The 20387-nt window shown below is 34.7% G+C and overlaps 1 protein-coding gene across 2 annotated transcripts; it reads right to left on the bottom strand.

Moving 5' to 3' along the window:
• Nucleotides 1-5570: 5570 nt before the first annotated feature.
• On the bottom strand, nt 5571-16546 carry LOC132122833 (POU domain class 2-associating factor 1-like). 2 transcript variants are annotated; one of them, XM_059533302.1, is made up of 5 exons: nt 16455-16546; nt 11709-11842; nt 6587-6629; nt 6245-6510; nt 5571-6161 (listed from the first exon to the last, which is right to left on the bottom strand). In XM_059533302.1, exons 3-5 carry the CDS (start codon nt 6624-6626, stop codon nt 5853-5855), a joined length of 615 nt encoding a protein of 204 aa, XP_059389285.1. In that variant the 5' UTR covers nt 6627-6629; nt 11709-11842; nt 16455-16546; the 3' UTR covers nt 5571-5852. The 2 variants fall into 2 exon arrangements, with proteins under 2 accessions (XP_059389285.1, XP_059389283.1); XM_059533300.1 differs by lacking the exon at nt 16455-16546 and adding an exon at nt 15096-15195.
• Nucleotides 16547-20387: the final 3841 nt, after the last annotated feature.

Below are 20387 nucleotides of genomic sequence, written 5' to 3'. Positions count from 1 at the left end.
CTTTATAACGTGCCTTAAAAATTTTAGATAAAAAGCCCATTCGATTCCATCATCGTTACATTTTAAGTAAGCATAAAATCTTAAATTTTGTTAATTTTGTTAATCTTGGACACATAAAGTTGTTTTTTTAAAATGTTTGACTGGACTTGCACCTGAACCACTTTGTAAATTTGTGAACAGACTGGACACCTCCAGATCAACATGTGGAGACTGTAAAGTCCCGTTTTGTAGAACATCTTTTGCCCAAAATGTTTTTTCTGTGAAAGGAGCCAATTTGTGGAACTGCCTTCCTACAAATATAAAGACTTTAACTAAACTGTCCACCTTTAAAAAACTAACAAAAGCCTGGTTCATAGAGCAGCAGCAGTGTGATCATGCCATATGAGATGTGTAGCTGGGTGTATGTGAGGTGTGCATCTGTGTGAGTTCGAGTGAATGTGTTTATTTATTATACTTATCTTTATTGGTGCTAACTGGTTTCTGGACATTTCATTGTATTCGCTGTAATTATACAATTATACAATGTGAGAGGTGTTTGTTTTGTAGGTTGCGTGCACCTTTGACTCTAGTATGGAGGAAGTTTTCAAGTCATTAAATATAAATACTCCTAAATACCATTTCAGAAATAGGTTATCGAGGCAGATTACTTGATTTTATATTTGCCAGCTTAGGACACACACACAGGTTGGTTGTAAGAGGGCTTCAACAACTTGGGATGTCCAAAACGAGGGCCAAACGGCTAGCAAAGTATTGTGCTTTGTCTACTATCATAGGCAGCCATCATATATTTGGAGGAGACGCTGTTATTTATACCCATAAGAACTAAGTGTTATGCCTAATATTGTAAAGATCTGCTGCATGCGACTGGTCCATGACCTTGTACATGTATTTAACTGCATCTATAATATTTATGTAATTTATGTAATATTTATGTTACTTATTTTAAGTGGACTTAAATAAATTGTTACAATTTGTGTGTGTTTTCCATCTACTTCCTTGCATGCAGCTTAGTTCCACCGGCTTCTGGAAAGCCCTCTATCCTCATCGTCTCCTTCAGAGCTAGTAATCTATAGAATATCCTTATCAGTGTCATCTCCTGTACTATAATCATCAGTTCCATCATCTCCTTCATACTGCTCAATTAACCTGTTGATTCTAACTCACCTGTCTTGAGTCTGACATCCTGTTACATCAGCGCAGTTGTTTCTACAGCAATTTTTATTTCCAATGCAGCAGAATTGAGTATTGAGCAATAGGTTTTCTGTGCTTTTCCACCTGGATCTAATTAGTTTAGATGATAGCAAATACAGGAATTTGCTTATCCCTGCTGTTTTTCATATTTTTCTCATGCCTTAGTAATTTCAATAACCTCACAAGGGACTTCTCGGGAATTTTGGAGTAGTTTTAATTTTATGAGAGATATTGACAAAGTCTGTGAAACATAAGAAGGAAAATGCCATGAGCTATCACAAGCAGACTTATTTTTCTAGAAATCTACTGAACTAGGGCCAAAACCTACACTGACACAGGGAGTAAAAGATGTCTTTACAGAAACAATGAGAGTAGGTATGTAAGTGTTACATTTTCTTTGGCAACACTGCATTATGGTTATAAATGAACCATATTGCAAAAATGCCCATGGCCAGCTAACCTTGTCTCCCCCTACATTTTGTGTTATTTATTGTTTAATTAAAGTTAAAAGCACCTTTCTCAAGCATGACCAGTTCCAGTCTTACTTTATAAATTTGAAGGAATATAGTATTATATTAACAATATATTAACCTTTACTGTTCATTAAGAATATTGAAAACCGTTGACTGTCACTGATAGAGTGCCTCCTTATTGTCCGTCTTTTACATATAAAAAAAAAAACATGCATTCAGCATAAATCAGGCAGAATACATAACATCTTCTTTAACATACCTGTACTGGTCATTCCTGAATGACACTGCCATAAATTACTTTATTATTGTATAAGGAGTGAGAGTTCAAGATTGAAAAGATCAGATTCATGTCAACAGTGAAGAGAACTTGAGTTAAACAGAATCTATGACAAAAAGACAATTTAATAAATTAACATTTTAATTTGACCAATAAAAACTCTCAGAAACTGTAGAGGAAAGATATTCTTTGACGTAACTGGACTAGGATGAATGTACGGTTCAATGTATTTTACACTAAAATGCTGGAAGTGTTTTTTTTTTTTTGTTATTAGCAATCAATCTATGTGGCCTGTCACCCAGTTTTTTGTAGTATTGGTAGTAGTAAAAGTCGTCTCTGTTCCTAGAGAAACTGAGGGCAGGTCGTATCATGCCCCTCTCAGCTTTCTCCTAATACATTTCTCAATAGTTGGTGTTAAATTTTTCTCATAGACTCTTTGCAAGCATGGCTTGGTCTAGACTTGTTTGTGTTTATTTACCACTTCATTCCTCTTGTATATAGGTTTTGATCTTTGCTGTAGTATTTGATCCCATCCATTTAATCCAGCAGTCTAAATGATGAATTTTTAAAGGGAGAATAAATTGCAGCACCTAATGTCTATGGCGCGGTCAGTGTTGAAAGATATCATGTGATCTGTGATCCAACACCTGTGATAATCACAGGAGGGTGAAGATCTTTGAAATAGTTACAAACATGAATTTTCACTATTTAATAAAAATAAATAAATAAATCGATTTTAAAACAGACAATATTAGCCATCTAGAAATGTCCAATTAGATTTGTCCACTATACAGATGGAAATCTAATATGTATTAACATGATATAAATAATACAATTCCTTATGACCCTACATAGGACAAACAGTTTGCAGTATGGATGGATAAATATATTTTAATACTTGCAGAGACCTTAAGAAACCTAACATACAAATGGTTCAAATTACCATGTTTTTCTTAAATTGCAGTTTTCCTGGCAGTCTTGGAAGTTTCTCACGGCTCTTTGACTGTCGAAATCATCAATCTGTCTTTAAAACCAGAAAGTTGGGTTTTCTGCAGTTTTCCCAAGGAGCTAGTAAGAGTGTGAGATCTTGGCACTGTCTAACTGCCATTTGATAAGAGGAGTTTGGAAATGTCTTTGTTTTTCAGGCATGATTCTGTATCACTGGGATCCCAGCTCACCTATGACGATTGTGTCTGGAAATTGTTAATGAATTGGCACATGAAGATAGTCAAATCTAACGTTAATGTTTGCCAAAGAATTATCAAGTAATCAACAAAGAAATACGAACCGTTTTCTGCCCCATAACAATGATCACGGCATATTTTTGTCCCTATGGCGGTTTTGAAAGTGCTTGCAATAAACAGTAAATCTAGGTTAGTCTTCAATGAACACTTCTGCATGGACTGTAATTGGAGCAATTTAAGCAGGTATTTAGATGTTTCCCTCCTTTTCATCCTGCCTGCCTAAGTGCAAAATATTGTCCGTCTCCCGCACACACTTTCCCTGCTTCTCCTCAAAAGTCACACCTTGTACTGTACCTTCTTCCATCTCTTAACGTTTGTGCAGACTTGCCTTTGGATCCTGTTAGGCAGATTCAGCGGCACCTTAAAGGTATGCAGAGGCATCTTGGCAGCACAGTGTGTCCTGAGTAGTCATGTGCAAAAATTTGTGCACAAAGGTAATATACACTCAAAAAAAGAGAAACAAGACAAATTAATGCAGATGTCAGTGTCTTGGTTTCACTCATTCTTAGTAGTCTTTAAGGTTTGAAAACACCCATTCACCTCTGAGGGTCATGACAGCAGAATCTTCTGTCTTGCTGCTAGATTTCATGTGCTTTAAACATTTGAACTATGACCAAGCTTGTGTAAATTATGACTTGCTAGCATTAAAACAATAATTATAACCAGTAGTAGTAGCAACACCAAGGTTGTGGATTAAATCTCAGGGAATGCATAAATTTGAATGCAAATAAAAATAAAGAGCTCACGAGCACATGTGTAAAATCAATAGTGTACTCAAAAATGCTAATTTACTCACCCTTGTGTTGTTCCAAACAGGTATTTCTTTCGTCTGTTAGGTAGTATGTTTGCATCTCTTTTTCATACACTGAAAGACAAGCTGCATTTCAAATCTTCTGAAGCCACTATGAGGAGGGGACCAAAAACTTGAATCACTGAAAATCTTTCACTGTGATCCAATGTGATTTAAAGGTGCCCATATTAAAATGAGATGCTTCATGATCAGTTATGAGACACAGGAGAACAATAATTGATGGAGAGACTGTATTTTACTGGGTTTATATTTATTTTATTTATTGCTTACTTTCAGTGTTTAAAGCTGTTTTATATTTCCTGTTTTAGTAGACTATATGCAGCCTTTACAAAACTGCACCTCGTGGGAAGCATTCATTTTAGTGGGTTATCCATCATTATACATGAATCGATTTTCTCTCTCTCTCTCTCTCTCTTGTTCACAGATTGAGACAATAATTGATTTTATGTAAATGGAATGTTCAAATTGGGGAATTTGTATATAGTAAGCCATCCCTTAGTTATTATGTTAGTGGGCGGATAGTGTTGGGCTTAGATCCTGACTTATCATCTTTGCTGACTCTGTGTTGAATTAGTGAAGCATGATTGTTGGCAACACAAACATCTCAGTGAAAACCACATGGAAGCAATTGAAAAACAGTCACATTCTCACACACATACACAGCCCCACCATCACAAACAAAATCACACACACTAAAAATTCTTGCAAATGCACATTCGCTTTATTGTCATACCCTTTATAGGCTACGTCATGTACAGAAGTTCTAAAGAAGCAGATTTGATGGTGGAGCGTGTGCAGAGTAGACCCTTATTCAAACATCTCATTAGAAAGGTGTTAACTTGAGAGACAACTAAGCCTGCAGGTTAAGGACATGGGAAGATAAAATGATAACATCCACTGGGGATTTCTCCAACTTTCAGAATACTTCTGGCTTTCCAATTCTAACTGACATTTTAATGAACTGTAAAGAAGGAAGAGCACTCTGTAAATGTTAGCATTTTAACAAATGTAAACAGACTATGGGATCCTGCAGATATTATTCTTTTTTTTTAATTGCAGCTACACAATCCAGTTAAAACTGACATTAATATATGCTCTCATTATTCATTGATATTATCGATTTGACAGCACTGTCACTATTGGATGAGAATAAAACTTAAATATATTTGAGCTGAATAATGACACCACTGTCCTCTAAAGAGATGCTTTATAGCAGAATAGAATTTGTTTTGATGACTTTTGCAACACAGTTATTGAACTGAATTGTACCAACACTGATCTGACGTGAAATTTTTTTTTTTTTATTAATTAATTAATTTTTTATTTTATTTTAACTTGCTTCATAATTGATGAACACCGTTTTTGAACTGAACTGAATCAACACTGAACTGACTGGAGCCGAATAATTCCAATATTGTTTTGTTAGAGCTGCTTTGCAGCATAATTTATTTTCTGTAATTAAATAAATTTGACTTGAATAGACTGAACTTAAAAATAAAGTTCCAAAAGGGCTGCAGCGATTGCATAGAAGAACCATTTTTTTTGGTTCCCCAAAAAGAACCATTCATTTAAGATACATGTATTTATTTAATTTTATTTACTTATTATTTTGTAAAGAACATTTTATAAATCTAAAGAACGTTTTGCAATGGAAATGATCCATGGAGTTTCTTAAAGGTTCTTCATGGAACCAGAATGTATCCCTTTTACAGTAGTTTCTAGAATTTGTTATTTCTTCTAAATTACATTTTTAATAAGAGCTGCCAAAATGCTGTACTAAACGCTCAATATCTGTATCACCTTAGCAAATCCTACATATTAAGAAGCTGCACAAAAAGAGTGCTAATGCGAATATCTTAAATATCTTCTGAAAACAGTGAGGAGCTGCAGATGTAGGGTTCTTTTTGGCCCTCATCTTCTTCCAGCAGTTTCTCAAGGGCCAGAGTGCCCTCGGGGGCCGGGGGTGTCTCCATCTGCTGAGGCTCAGGTTCTGGTGAGAGAATTGGCAGGGTCAGAGGCACTGGGAAGAGCTGGGGGGCTGGCATTGAGGGGGCCTGCACAACGGAGCTGGAGATAGTGGATAAAGGCTGAGCCCAAGGGATGTACGTGAAGGATGAGTCCGGGGCCTCCACCTGAGGTAGGGCTGAGCTGGAAGTGCTCATGGTCTAATAGGGAACCAGATATGGGACTAGTTAACATCTTTAGACATGAAATAATAGCAGTGGCTAAGCATCAGTCTGTGGCTCACCGCAAGGTTGGTGAAGAGAGGTGTGTGTAACCTCAGCATAGGAGAAGGGCCCACCACAGTGTAACTGGGACAGATCGGCTGGACGTACATATCCATGTGGGACGGGATGGCAGGGTCGTGGTGTTGGTCAGGAGGAGTCCAGTGACTCAGAGGTTGAAGAGCAGATGTGCTGGTGGTCTGGGCAATCCATCCTGTGCAGAGCCCACTGATATCCACTAATGAATCATTAAGGGCGCTCTGGTTGACTTCTACGAAGCTAGAAGACGCTTTCAGAGAGGGAAAAAATGGCATTAAAAGGAGTTGCATTAATCAATTAAAAAAGAAAGTTCATATGTTACTTACCAGCATGTGTGTATGGGGGCAGAGTGTTGTTGGGAACCATCAACTAGAAAAAGTACAAATAAAACATAATTACATTTTTGAAATATTCTTGAATCAAGATACATTTACTTAAGAAGCAAAATAATTTAAGATATTGAAACTCTTTCCCCGCCATTGACGAGTTATCTCGTCTTTTAGAAGACAACGTTTCCCCGCCAAAGACAAGTTTTTACGGCTTTTTGAGTTTTTACTGTTATACACTCGGGGGCACTATTACACATCTTCTAAATGAGTACAAAACCTCCCGAACAAAACCACACATGGACAGGACGGAGAAATGAGCGATCTCTTATGTAAACAGATGCATATTAAAAATAATGCAATCTTTGGCAAATGGCAAATGACAAATGACACGATATCAATGAAAACTGCATAATGTTAATAAGAGTAAAATGTTGATCCAGGCGGTGGTATATGTCTGTGCAAGCTTTGGAGGTGTTGATGGAAGCAATTTACTGGATTTATGCATTGATAATCCTACTAAATATTATCCAGATGTAGTTTATGATCATTTTTGCTCAAAACTATACATTTTAATGAACCTACCTATATTCAAGCATTGATAAAGACTAGAATAAAACAGATTATTATTCTTCTGATCATTATTTTGGTGTATTGTATATCTAAATATTCATACAGGAAAATATACTAGTGGCCATCACATTTGAGTGAAAATCATCAAAAACGCTGGCGGTGGCTTGCAACGTTTTTCAAAAATGCTAGTGGGGAAAGAGCTATGTCATGTTTTCTGGGAAAAAGTATACAAATTTTGAGTAGAAAAAAGTTTCTTAAAACAAGAAAAAAAAGGTAATGGGGGGGAAGAAAAATAGTCTTAGGATTAGGTGTACTGGATGAATGGTAAATTATCCACAGAAGAATACACATATTAAATAACGTTATCTTCAGAAAACAAGCTCATGTTACTTAGCATTGGTCAGACATTCTTTCAGATCGATGTTAAGAATGAAACGTGACAATTCCTGTTTACATTTGGAGCTTGGAAATGGTCAATTTTGTACACTGCTTACACTTCATATCTGTTATTAAACATTAACATTTTTCTTGTTGCTTTATAGAGACAAATATTGAAAGTATTCCATCCTCAGGATTCAATTAAGGATATAACCTCATACAGTCAGGGCTGGGATCTCAGTGAGTATCGTCTAGAAAAGATGGTCTTGGTTCCACAAAGCTAAAAATGTAAGTGTTTCTTTTACGGTGAGCACATTTGCATAGAAGAAACTCAGGAGTTTAAAAGAATACATCCAAACAGCAACCAACAAGTAAGAGACAAAAAGAAATGATAGACAACTTAAAATAGAGAAATAAAGGTTACATTGTAGCTATATATTTTAGTTAACTAGACTGTTGAAAGTTATAATATTACTGCAGTGCTTGTCTCTTTGCTAGGCCAATTTCTACATTGTAATGGACTGTTTTTAACATCTGGCATGATAATACACAACCAGTTGTCTTAACCACAGTTTATTTAACAATAACAATGACAAGCTTGCTATACATTACTTTTTACACAACAGATCAAAACAATTAAGTTGTAGCACAATGTAATACCTTTGTAAAATGATTAACATGTCAGGACAAGTCGTTCCACTTAAATTCCACTTAAACAGATGACAGGAATTTTATTTAATACCTAGTCGTTTGGATCAAGTAGTTTGCAGTGTTTGGCCCCCAAGCCAACAAATGGCAGTTTTAAAAACACATCTCCAAACCGAGAGAGGTGTTGATTGAAATGGAAGAGAGCACATGAAGGGGCTGGCTTACAGATAACCTAATTAGCACTAAAGTAACAGAGAGCAGGTCTAATTCTCATGTGTGGTTTCACTTATTGCCATAATATGTAATGCCACTTAGGACGCAATTACTAAGTCAAGGGTCATCAGCTTCTGTAAAATAGCTTAAAGAGGATTTGTAAACAATCAGGATGGCATTAGAAGAGCCATAGAGATGCTTCATAAGATCTCATGCTTTTCTACAGTTTGCTAAAGGCATTAAACAGAGTTTGACCCGTTATGTGCTTTCAATGTGAGAAGGAGGCTGTTGAGTGTGTGTTTGTGTGTATATGTTTTTATGTGTTGTCAAGAATAATTAGAAGGTTGGTATGCAAGCCTCTTGGCAGATCCGTAAGCGGATTTGCATAGGCTCTTTGCCCAACCCCTCCGGCTGTGTGGGGGAATAGTTTAACTGTCAATGAAAAACACCTGGACTATATAAGACCAAAATCCCCTTGGAGTTTGGAGAGCTTGCCTTTCTGCACTCAGTAATTCCTAGTAAAATTCAAGCTGAAATAGATTTTGCAATATTGCACAATCACATAATCAATTTCAGATAACAGTTAACAGGATTTTATTGTGGAATTTTAACTTTTTCTTCCATTAAAATTACATTTGAACAGTGTTGCTAGACTTTTAAAGTGAGCTGATCTCAACCTGTCCATGCAGTATTTTGCAATACTTCGCCATCCAATAATCAATTTGAGAGTTTTCAGTCCTCCTGGGCTCCATTATTCAGCCAGTTATTAGTAAGTGCCATGAACTGACCTGACTTGTGTTTGTCATTTTAACAACTACAATTAAAGGGATAGTTCACCCAGAATGAAAGTTCTGCCATCATTTACTCACCTTCATGTCAATCCAAAACTGTACTTAATTTTTTTCTTTTTTTCTTTGGAACATACAAGAAGATGTTTTGAGTCCTACAGGTCTGAAATGACATGAGGGTGATTAAACAAAGACAGCATTTTTTTTGGGGGGGGGGGGGGGTGAACTGTTTCATAAGTGACACAGTCACCAAACAATCAGCCATGTTTAAAACCCAAGGTCCTCATTTCTTTCATAACTAATCTTTTAACATTCACTTCTGTATATACTGGTACATTTAAAAAATGTCAAGATAAATAACATTACATTAAAGTTAAATTAAAAGAATATAAAAATATGCTTAATGAGGAAAATGGAAGCAATCAAAATCAACAAGAGAGCAATGATATGCAAGTGCTGTAACAAGTCTCAGTTAGCTTAACGCTGTACACTTATCATGTTTTTTTATTATATAATAAAAATAATAGAAATAGAAAAATAATAGAGCAAACTATTGTTAGAGGCCTTTTTGTGCAATTTTCTCTTGCACACAGAACAGAATGAACTACAAATAAAACAAACACTGTCTAAAAGATTCAACAGCATCATTTGCAGCACTTTCATACTTTTCAGTATTACTGTTATTCAGGGTTCCCACACTTTGGTTAACTTCAAAATTCAAGGACCTTTCAAGGACTTTACAGTTCCAATACCCTCAAATTCAAGGACTTAATGTAGGGACACATTTCAAGTGAGAGCAGGGTTACATTGTGTTATCTTGTAAGATACATCGTTACAGTTTTCAAAAAAAGTTTTTAGTTTTTTTGCATTTATTTTTTGGCCATAAGAGAGTGATCTGTTATTCTATTGTCATATTTCTGTTTTGCATAAGAAGAAGAATATTGGGTACATCATATACTGTATACAAGGTCATGCGTGACGCAGGTGGAAGTGCTGTCTCAGTGTTTACAAGTCGAACGTGCAAAGACTAAGTCAAATGATGTTTACAAAAAATTGGAATATGTGTCATTGAACATACAACAACTTTTGAACAGTCCTCCTTCTCCACATTAGAAACAATGACTTCGGCGGTACTTCTGCCTATGTCAAGTGTGACCTTTTCATCTTGATTTCGTTTTGAAGCTGCACTTAAACTGTAAATTTGACCTTCAACCATTTGGTAGCCATTGAAGTTCACTATAAGGAGAATAATCCTGCAATTTCTTTATCGACTGAAGAAAGACGTAAACATCTTGGATGACATGGGGGGTGAGTAAATGATCAGGTTATTTTAATTTGAAAGTGAACTAATCCTTTAATGTCACGGCGTGTCTGTGAAACATTGTAGTAGTTTTGTGAGCGTGTGATCATGGCAATTTACAACACAAAGTGTCTAATGCCGGAAACACGTAAATGCACAATAACTAACGTAAATCAAGCAAGGACCTGTTTCTATGTATGTTTATTTTCAAAAACTTTCTAGGGCCTTGACAGTTTTTTTTTTAGATTCACAAACTTTGAAGGATTTTAAGGACCAATTGGAACCCTTGGTATATACGCATCATCGCATGCATCTCACCTCATTTTTTTTTTTTTTTTAAGCCTAGTGTCAGTCGCTTGTTTTGCCTGTAAAACACTTTGAACTGCATTAATTTGGTGGGAAAAGGGCTAAATAAATAAAATATGACTGATTGATTCAGCATACACACACACACACTGTTCTCGCTTGTCTCATTTTGTAAAGTGTTAACATTTTTTTCCCTGCATGGTAACTTAGAGTTAGCCAATCAATAATTTCATTCTGAAATTGTAGCCTTCTCTTTCATTAAAATTACATTTAAACAGTGTTACTAGACTTTTAAAGTGAGCTCATCTCAACATGTCCATGCAATATTTTGCAATATTTCGCAAATCTTATAACCAGTGTGAGAGTTTTTATTTCTCCTGGGCTCCATTATTTGTCATATTTACAATTGCAATAAAGTGATTTATTCACCCAAAAATGAAAATTCTGTCATCATTAACCCGCCTTCATGTCATTCCAAACCTTTGCCACTTTATTTCATCTGTAGAATGCAAAAAAAAAGATATTTTGAGAAATGTCTCAGTGTTTTTTTTTTGCCCATACAATGAAAGAACCAAGACTGTTTGATCATTAATCATTCTTCAAAATATGTTCTTTTGTGTTCCACAGATGAAAGAAACTCCTACATGTTTGGAGCAACATTTCTTTGGTGCCTTAAGTGATACCAACCAAACAATTAACCTTGTTTAATGCCCGAGGTCCTCTTTTATTTCATAAGTAATCTTTTTCAGCCTCATATTTGGATATCACCATTGTGCATTGAATGGATTAGATGATGAAGAAAAAAACAAGAAAAAAAAACAAGCTAGGACTTGAATGAATAACAAATGAGATAATGTTAAGAGAGAGTTTTTATAATCAGAAGCATGTGTCTTATTGAGTATGTGTGTTCACACACGTGTGCTCTAGTTCCTTCTGCGGTGGGGGGTGTCGTTCTGGCAGCATTTCCTCTTTTTCTCCGCAGCAGCTCCTTCACTGGATCTTTGACTCTAACTCCCTGATACGGCTTGGATGCAGAAGACTCTGACAGTGCTGTTAAAAAAAAATAAAAAAATCCCGGCAGATATGAGTACACCTCATGACAAGTGTATAAAAAATTGATTCTAATGCACTTTAAAGTTCCTTTGAAACGTACTGATTTTTTTGCTGGTGCCAAATTAAACAAGGTGTGTCTGAAAGTGTTGAAAGTTTCAGTCACTCAACAGAGACTTCTTTTATCCGGACCTTTCGTCATTTTTTGTATTATGTAATCTGAAGTACAAAGCTACTGCAAGAAAATAATCACTCAAACTCTTACTTTCTTGAACAATTTCAGCCATTAATGAATAGTGTTGACCTAGTGAGCCTGAGTGACACTGAAATCAGCTTATTTGCAGATATAATTATACAAATCCCACTTCCTAAGCTATTCAAATAAAGCAGCTGGTCAGATATTACTACGTTTAATGATCATTTTTTATTAAATATCACTTGCTCGTGTCCTCATATGCTGCACCATATATGTTGGTGTTACATGGTTGTAGTAGATTCTGAGCAAATTCTTCTGCTTGTCTTATTTTCTAAACTTCATTTAAAAAAAGCAAAAAATAGACACAATATGCAAATAAAGTATTATCAGTTGTGATGCATTACACAAGGGTATGTGGGAAAGTTATTTTTCATCACAAATCAAAATATGGTGTTCAAATATAATTTTATATTTCTTCTTTCTTAATGTTTCTAGTTACACTATTCGATAAAGTTCAACTTGTTTGTAATAATTTAATAGCTAACATGAACAGTTTTTTCTTACTTTTTAAATCTTTTATGAGTTTGGTTAACATTCATGTCTATATTTAGTAATACATTTACAAGTTAAAATGTTCAATTAAATTAATGTTAAATTAATAGCATTAATCTATTATGAACAATAGTTTATAAAATAACATTATTAATAGGTAAAAAAGCATTCTTAGGTCATGACTCCTAATGCACTAAATTAAGTTACTGAATTTAATTTTATTGTAAACTGTTACCATTTATTTTCACAGCACACAAAGTAACTAATTCAGTTAGCCTGCAGAATTTTCAGATTCCTCTCCATTAAAATGACATTCAAACAGAGTTGCTATGACTTTAAGCTCATTTCAGCATGTCCATGAAGATAAATAAAAATAGTACAGTATTTTATTTTATTTTTAAAATCCTGAACGAATCTCCAGCGGTTTTATTTCTGCACCCCCAGTAAATTTGGTCAGCTTATAAGTGAATCACTCAAGTCATGATATGTGATTCATTATTCAATCATTTTGTGAGTCATACAAACTTCAACACGGTCCTTTAATGTGAAAATCTGATATCGCTTGAGTTGTTTGCTAAACATTGTTTGCTTAAAAGTCTCTCACACTCTCCACACCCAATTCTCTCACAACTGTTACTTCTTAAGGCTAAAGTTTCAATGTTTTATCACCAAATAATGAATCAGTGGTGTACCTGTTCTGTGCCATTCATCATAGATTCACCACACACACTGGTTTCTGTTAGAACTGGCTGGCAACTAACCACCTGTAACTCTCCATAACCTTAACAAAACAACCGTCAGGTTTTTTTTCTTTGATCAATGTCTACTACATTTTCATTGTGCAAACAATCAAAATTCCTTTCAGTAAGGCACTGTTCTCTCATAGAGTGGACATTGTTTAGGATTTGTCATTTATGCATTTTTATTTTTCAACATTCACAGATGAACAGTGACTGTAAATGGGGAAACATATAACAAGGAGGGCAAAGAGACATCTACAGTTGTGCAATACAAGTACAGCATGAATTAAAAAGCTGAAAAAGAGGAAGCTATGCAGCTGTGAAGTCTTTTCTTTCAGAAGGAGGGTAATTGAAGGGTTTTGCATATCAAGATTAAGCCACTCCACAGGATGCCTGGTTTCTGAAATGGTACGCAAGTTTCCCAAGAGGTCTATCAGAAGTAATAACCATCAGCAGGACTGATTGGCAATACATGTGATGACCTCAAACATCACCGCTGACTTCTATCCACATTAACTTCATAAGATATGTGGGATGTGGAAGGAACAGCCATTTCTGAATTTTTTTAATTGAACTGCCATTAATAGATAAGATTCCACAGTTCTGCATGTGCTATGATAAAATAACCATATTTATTTAGTTAGTTAGTCCACCTAATGTTATTTAAGTATCATTGAGATTTATATATATATATATATAATATTTTTCTTATTTTTTTAGAATTATAGTTGTTTTCGATTTTAATTTTACTTTAATTTTAAAGTTTTAGTGAATACAGTAATTGTTTTGTACATTTCTAATAAATAAGTTAAGTTTTATTTCAGTTAAGTTGATTTCAGGTATTGTAATTTTTTTATGGGTTTTAGTTTCAGTTTTAGTTAACAATAAAAACCCTGATTCAAACCCAATAATTTTTCTTTCTTTCTTTTTAAACTTTAACCTTCGGTGTCAGCACAAAATAGAGAGGCATTTTCTGAATGTGACTGGTATACATTTAAGTAACTTGTTTTTCTTCCTTTGAAAAATACAATAATAAAAAAGCAGCAGCGTAAGTATCTTTACATCAGTCAGAGAACTTTACCATAATTCATTTAATTTAATCCCATTTAAATGTATATCTAGAAAGTACTGGAACTTTTTTCATGAACGATGAGAAAAAATAAATAAAAAACCTATTGAAGAGCGTTATCAAGTCTGGAATGTTCTAAAATATTATATGCTTAAATATATAATATTGCAGTATCACATTGACACTTCAAGGTATATATAATATATTTGATAAGATGACCCCAAAAGGAACATTTAGAGTTTCTGTCAAATAGCCAAAGACTAGGCCTCTGTATTAATGTATCTGTCACCCATCTTGATAGCAACCGCTACATTTCACACTGCATTGTAATGAAAAAATGGATGCACCTGTACAAGAAAGAAGCTAAACGAAATTGATATTGTCAAATAATAAAACACGCAAATATCAGCCTGATTTCTACTGGTTATGAAAAGGCAAACACTATGTTATGAATTAATCATGCCACTTATCAGAACAGATAACAACAGCAACGATCAATTGGTTTCCATCTGTATAATGTAATAGGACCGTGGTAAGTTTTGCATTTTTGTGCTGCATTTAAAAAATTTTTTTTATGATGCATCAGATTTTTGCAGTGCATTTTGTAAATAAATATCTTAAAATTTGCATACTGCAACATAATGTGTGAAATGTGCAAATCTAAATATTGTATTGATATTCGGAAATTGTACTTACATTTTCCCATGTGCACAGTCTTATACTCTAAACTCAATTCTTATAGAATCTAAGTCAAAATCGTTTTCTATTTACTTCCTGAGATCATCTCATAATTGTAAATGGGTGCTTGAGTGGGCTGCCTTATAAAAGCAACAGCATTGCAGTTTCAAGTGATGTCACTACAAAGGGAAGCTGAAGTTCACATTCATTTAGTACCACCAGTTTACCACAATGTTAAAGTTTCAATTTAACATATCTTATGAAAGTTACAAAGTATATAGCCTATCCATAACTGCTCTATCCAACGACAATCTTTCATACCTCAGTGGCACACGTGCACAATCAATTTCTTTTGATGAGCAGGAGCAAAATTACTGAGCAACAATAATTTTACAACTAAAACACACCAATAAATTTCAAACTGAAATTGAAATGAAAATCTGAATGAAATGTTTAATTTAATTTAATTTAATTTAATTTAATTTAATTTAATTTAATTTAATTTAATTTAATTTAATTTAATTTAATTTAAAATTAATTAATTTATTTTATTTTATTTATTTTATTTTATGGCTGTGGAACAAATAAGTTAATAATTAAAAAAATAATAATAATTTGTAATTTTACAACTAAAACATATATATATATATATATATATATATATATATATATCTTGGAGACCTCCAAACTGAAATCTATTTTATTTTATTAAATAGTTCATTTAATTTTAACTTTTTTCTTTTTTTAAAATACATTTTTTTGTTTTTGTTTTTCTACTTGGTGTCTGGTCTGTAGGCACCCATACGTACATGACGTGCTCGGTTGATAAATACATTTTATGTGATTAAAAAGCAGAGGCAGTTTAACTACATTCCAAATATGATTTATATTTACTTTACTGCAATAAATAAACATAGTTTCTTCCTGGGTGCAGTTGTTAAAATTGGAGTTAATATTAGGCTGCTGAGAACTGATGTAACCCAAGTGAAACTGCCATGCTAGTCAATTTATTAGTGTTTAAAGGAAACACCTGCACATACTTTGAGCTTCATTGACCACTTAAGCCATGAAGCTCATCATGTTCCTTTTCTCAGCTTAGTTCTTTCTATTATTACACAAACAATCACACATCTCAGCAACAAAAACAAGGAACAGCTTTTTATTTATAACAATAACAAAATACATCTGCTTGTAATCCTCTGTCATGTAATCACTTCAACTCTGCACATTCAAAAATACAGCTGACTCGCACTGGATTTCTGGAGACGTCTTCAAAGTTCTCGGCTCATCAGTATTCAACCTGGTAGCCAGTATTTGATACAGCCTCACTGAAAGGTGTATTAATGAGAGAAAATTCAAAAGGCTAAAAATACTTACTTCAGCCATGTGTGCGAAGACAGATCTTCCTTCTAAATTGAGAAACAAAGCGTAAATGAGATTCCACACAGTGCCAACAGTTAATGCATGAAAGCATTCGCTAATGCAAACTACACTGTGGGCTCAATGCAAAGAAGCAATTTTCATTAGACCTCAGTGAAGAGGAGTTATTAATAAAGCACAGTTTCTTTCCACGAATGTTTGAGTACGTGAAACATTTTCTGAAGTCCTGTGGGAAAAGGTCTTATTACCAGCACAAACTAGAGCCGTTGAGGACTATCAGATGAGGAAATAAGGTCTTGACCTTTAGAAGTGTTGTCTAACCCCTCTTTCTAGACAATATGCAATGTAAAAATCCCTTATCACTATACCAAGCTTATTTTATTTTTGAAAGATGTGACTTAAAGAAAAGAGGAAGTGATTAAACAAGTACAGCTTTGCTTCAGGCAACTCGAACATCCTAACTTACAAGTTCAGTTACTTTAGGTTTTATGTTTAGGTGTCAATTATGACAATGAAGGATGAAAAGATTCTTATCCTCTGTCATCTTTCACCAGGAGCATCGCTGGAGAGTAGCATAAGGAGGGCAGAGGCGAGCCAGGTCACACACTCATCTGCAGAGACAGAGACATTAAAAAATTAATCTATGCCCACCTCTAATATATATATATATATATATATATATATATATATATATATATATATATATATATATACACATACAGTATATATATATATATATATCCTTGCTGAATAAAAGTATTAATTTCTTTCAAAGCGAAATATTTTTGTGCTTATATTTATACATGGTTATTTATTTAATTGTTATTAAGTGCAGGAGTCTTTACATATTACCCAACAACAAATCAAGCTTTGAATAAATTATAATTTTCATTAACACATTACATTTTAATAGAACACAAACTTTGGTTAAATTAATCACTTAACCACTAAATTCATCTATTTTGAGGAAAATTAAAATGAATGCAATCTTAAGTGTGTGTGCCAGGCAAGGTCACAGCTTGTGTGTACATGCCACTCTCAGAGTGCCAGAGCAGGCAAGGGCCTGCTGAACAAACAAACCTTCAGGACTCAACAATTCAACAGATACATGAAGAAACAGACACCAAACACAACTCCTGGTTCACGTGTGTCTCCTCCCACATACACGAGCAGAGGACCCAAAACTAATCCCCACAGATTGACAAATACATCTCATGTGTACTGAACTCAACTGAACTCAAGTAGAGACATGACCTGTTGTGAGGGAAAAAAATAGAGCCATTGATTACCTTTCTCTTATGGCATATTGTTAGTATTGCAAAACAAAACGGGCATGTAGTTGCACATGACCGAGCTGCAGTAAAAGCTACAACTAAACATATATGTAACAAAAGCATTATGAAAAAACTTTTAAGGACTTAATACACAATACAACAATAGCAAAAGTCCTTTTATGAAAAGTCATAATGTCAATAGATTCATCTACAGCCACAAAGCCACACGGTAGATTCACTAGTGTCCTGAGGGCTGGATGGGAGGGACGGGTTAAAGAAAGAGTGAATAAGTGAAAGGAACTGAACAGAAGAATGAAGACAGGAGCAGAGTGCAGGGCCCGAGGCGGCTGGACTAAATTCCTATTGTCTCAAATGAATCAGATGATAAGCTTGTTTGCATACACCAGCAAGACTCTTCAGGGAAATACCAATATTAGATTGTTCTGTTAAATGCAAAGACATTCCAATACAATAAATACTGTATCGAAATTCTTATGAAAAGTTGGGTTTCCTGTGAACAGGATTTCACTCGATACATCAGTATTATGGTTGGACAGGCTTTTTTTTGTAACCATAAATTGGTTGCAACATGCCAAGGAACAACACCTCAAGCTATCGTGAAATTTGTTCATTTTGTTCATTTTGTTAATGTTTAAAGGCTGATAAGACAAATTTCTTGACTAAAGATTACTATTGTCTTACTTTACTTTAAAAAAAGGGTTGGCATGTATTTTTGGCACATATTATTTTTTAATGGTGTGGCATTATTACATTATTGTGGCATTATTACATTACATTAAACATTATTATGTTTAATGGTGTGGCATATTGGCATTTATCATTAATTTAATATTTCATTCCATTTTTCTTCCCTGCCTCACTCCTTTAAACTGGATAAACATCTCAGAACTGGCAAAGAGTTTGACATCATTGACCTCTTTGTCTTTACTGGAGTTTCTGTAAGTAAATCATCTTTTTATCACTAATAGGACATTGTCGATCATTAGTAGACATTTATTTTATTTTATGTGTCTCTAAACTAGTGTAAATTATAGCTCTCTCTTTTAAAAATAAAGTTTCAGAACTTTTCAGTGAACAGTCCTTAATAAAAGAACCATTCTCTTATTGTGAAGAATGTTAAATACTCTAAAGAACCTTTTGTGGAATGGAAAGGTTCCATGGATGTTGCAGGTTTTTCATGGAACCATTAAGAAAAATAATCTCCTCTGACATTCAGCATCTTTTATTCCCAGCAAATCAGTATCAAAAGTCTCAGTGAGCATCTTATGCGTCCACCAGCTGCTTTAAGTACTACAGTTCTCTTATCCTCATGGACTGCATCAGATTTGCCAGTTTTTGCTGTGAGAGGTTACTTTACTCTTCCACCAAGGTGTTTGCAAGTTCTTGAACACATCTCGGGGGACAGATGGTTACACTTGGTTTGTAACTGCAACCTTCCTGTCCCCCTATAGCATTGTCTTAGGCCTCTTACACTATAGACACTCTGCATTTTGTTGCTCTGGCCACATCTGCAGTCCTCATGCCTTCCTGCAGCACGATTATGGCATATTCACACAAGTGAGAAGAAATTCTGCACGTTTATTTATGGTGTTTTTCAGAGTCACTAGAAAGGTCTCTTTAATGTTCCTAGTTACTGCCTACCATCTATAAACTATTAGTGTCTTAAAGACTAAGGCAATTAAACAAGCCTGAAAAACAATTAAAAGTGCAAATTGCCATAATCAGTACATTGCCATCACATTTAACATTTACATTTAATCATTTAGCAGACGCTTTTATCCAAAGCGACTTACAAATGAGAACAATAGAAGCAGTCAGGTCAACAAGAGAACAACAACAGTGTACAAGTGCCATGACAAGTCTCAGTTAGTCTAGTATAGAATGCATAGGTAGGTTTTTTTTTTTTTTTTTTTTTTTTTTTTAATAAAAAGACAAGAAAAGGAAAAGTGCTAGTGTTAGTTGGTTAAGTGCAGGCGAAAAAGATGAGTCTTTAGCCGTTTCTTGAAAATGAGTAAAGACTCCGCTGTACAAATTGACATCACAAACATCAAAATTCCTTAAGTGAGTTGACATTCAGCCAAGTATGGTGACCCATACTCAGAATTCGTGCTCTGCATTTAACCCATCCAAAGTGCACACACACAGAGCAGTGGGCAGACATTTATTCTGCGGCGCCCGCAGGGAGCAGCTGGGGGTTAGATGCATTTCTCAAGGGCACCTAAGTTGTGGTATTGCCGGCCCGAGATTCGGACCCACAACCCTAGGGTTAGGAGTCAAACTCTCTAACCACTAGGCCACGACTTCCCCACTAATACCATTGTTTATTAATCCAGAAGTCAGTAAAGGTTATTAAAGGTCTTGATCAGATTGTTATTTAAAACATAAAAAAAGTAGTGAAGCTACATACTGAGCAAACTACAAACTTGGTGACTGCATGACTTGTTAATAATCAATAGATGAATTAATAGAGCAGAACATGAGCTGGCAAAGCTGGATGTGCTCTATGTTAGATCAACAGCATTTTTTCTCTGTATTCTAATCAGACACAGAAACACACCTTATGTCTCTATCTAGAGCAGGGGTGTCAAACTCAGTTCATGGAGGGCCACAGTCCTGCAGAGTTAAGCTCCAAGCC

The sequence above is a fragment of the Carassius carassius genome, chromosome 41 (assembly GCF_963082965.1).
Source record: "Carassius carassius chromosome 41, fCarCar2.1, whole genome shotgun sequence".
NCBI lineage: Eukaryota > Metazoa > Chordata > Actinopteri > Cypriniformes > Cyprinidae > Carassius > Carassius carassius.
This window is presented reverse-complemented; position numbering and strand designations above follow the sequence as displayed.

Coding starts and splice junctions, on each gene's coding strand:
- LOC132122833 (XM_059533300.1), bottom strand. Junction 6,630..11,708: donor CAGAAGGAACTAGAGCACAC/GTGTGTGAACAC, acceptor TACTTTTTCTAG/TTGATGGTTCCCAACAACAC. Junction 6,511..6,586: donor GCCCCCATACACACATGCTG/GTAAGTAACATA, acceptor CCTCTCTGAAAG/CGTCTTCTAGCTTCGTAGAA.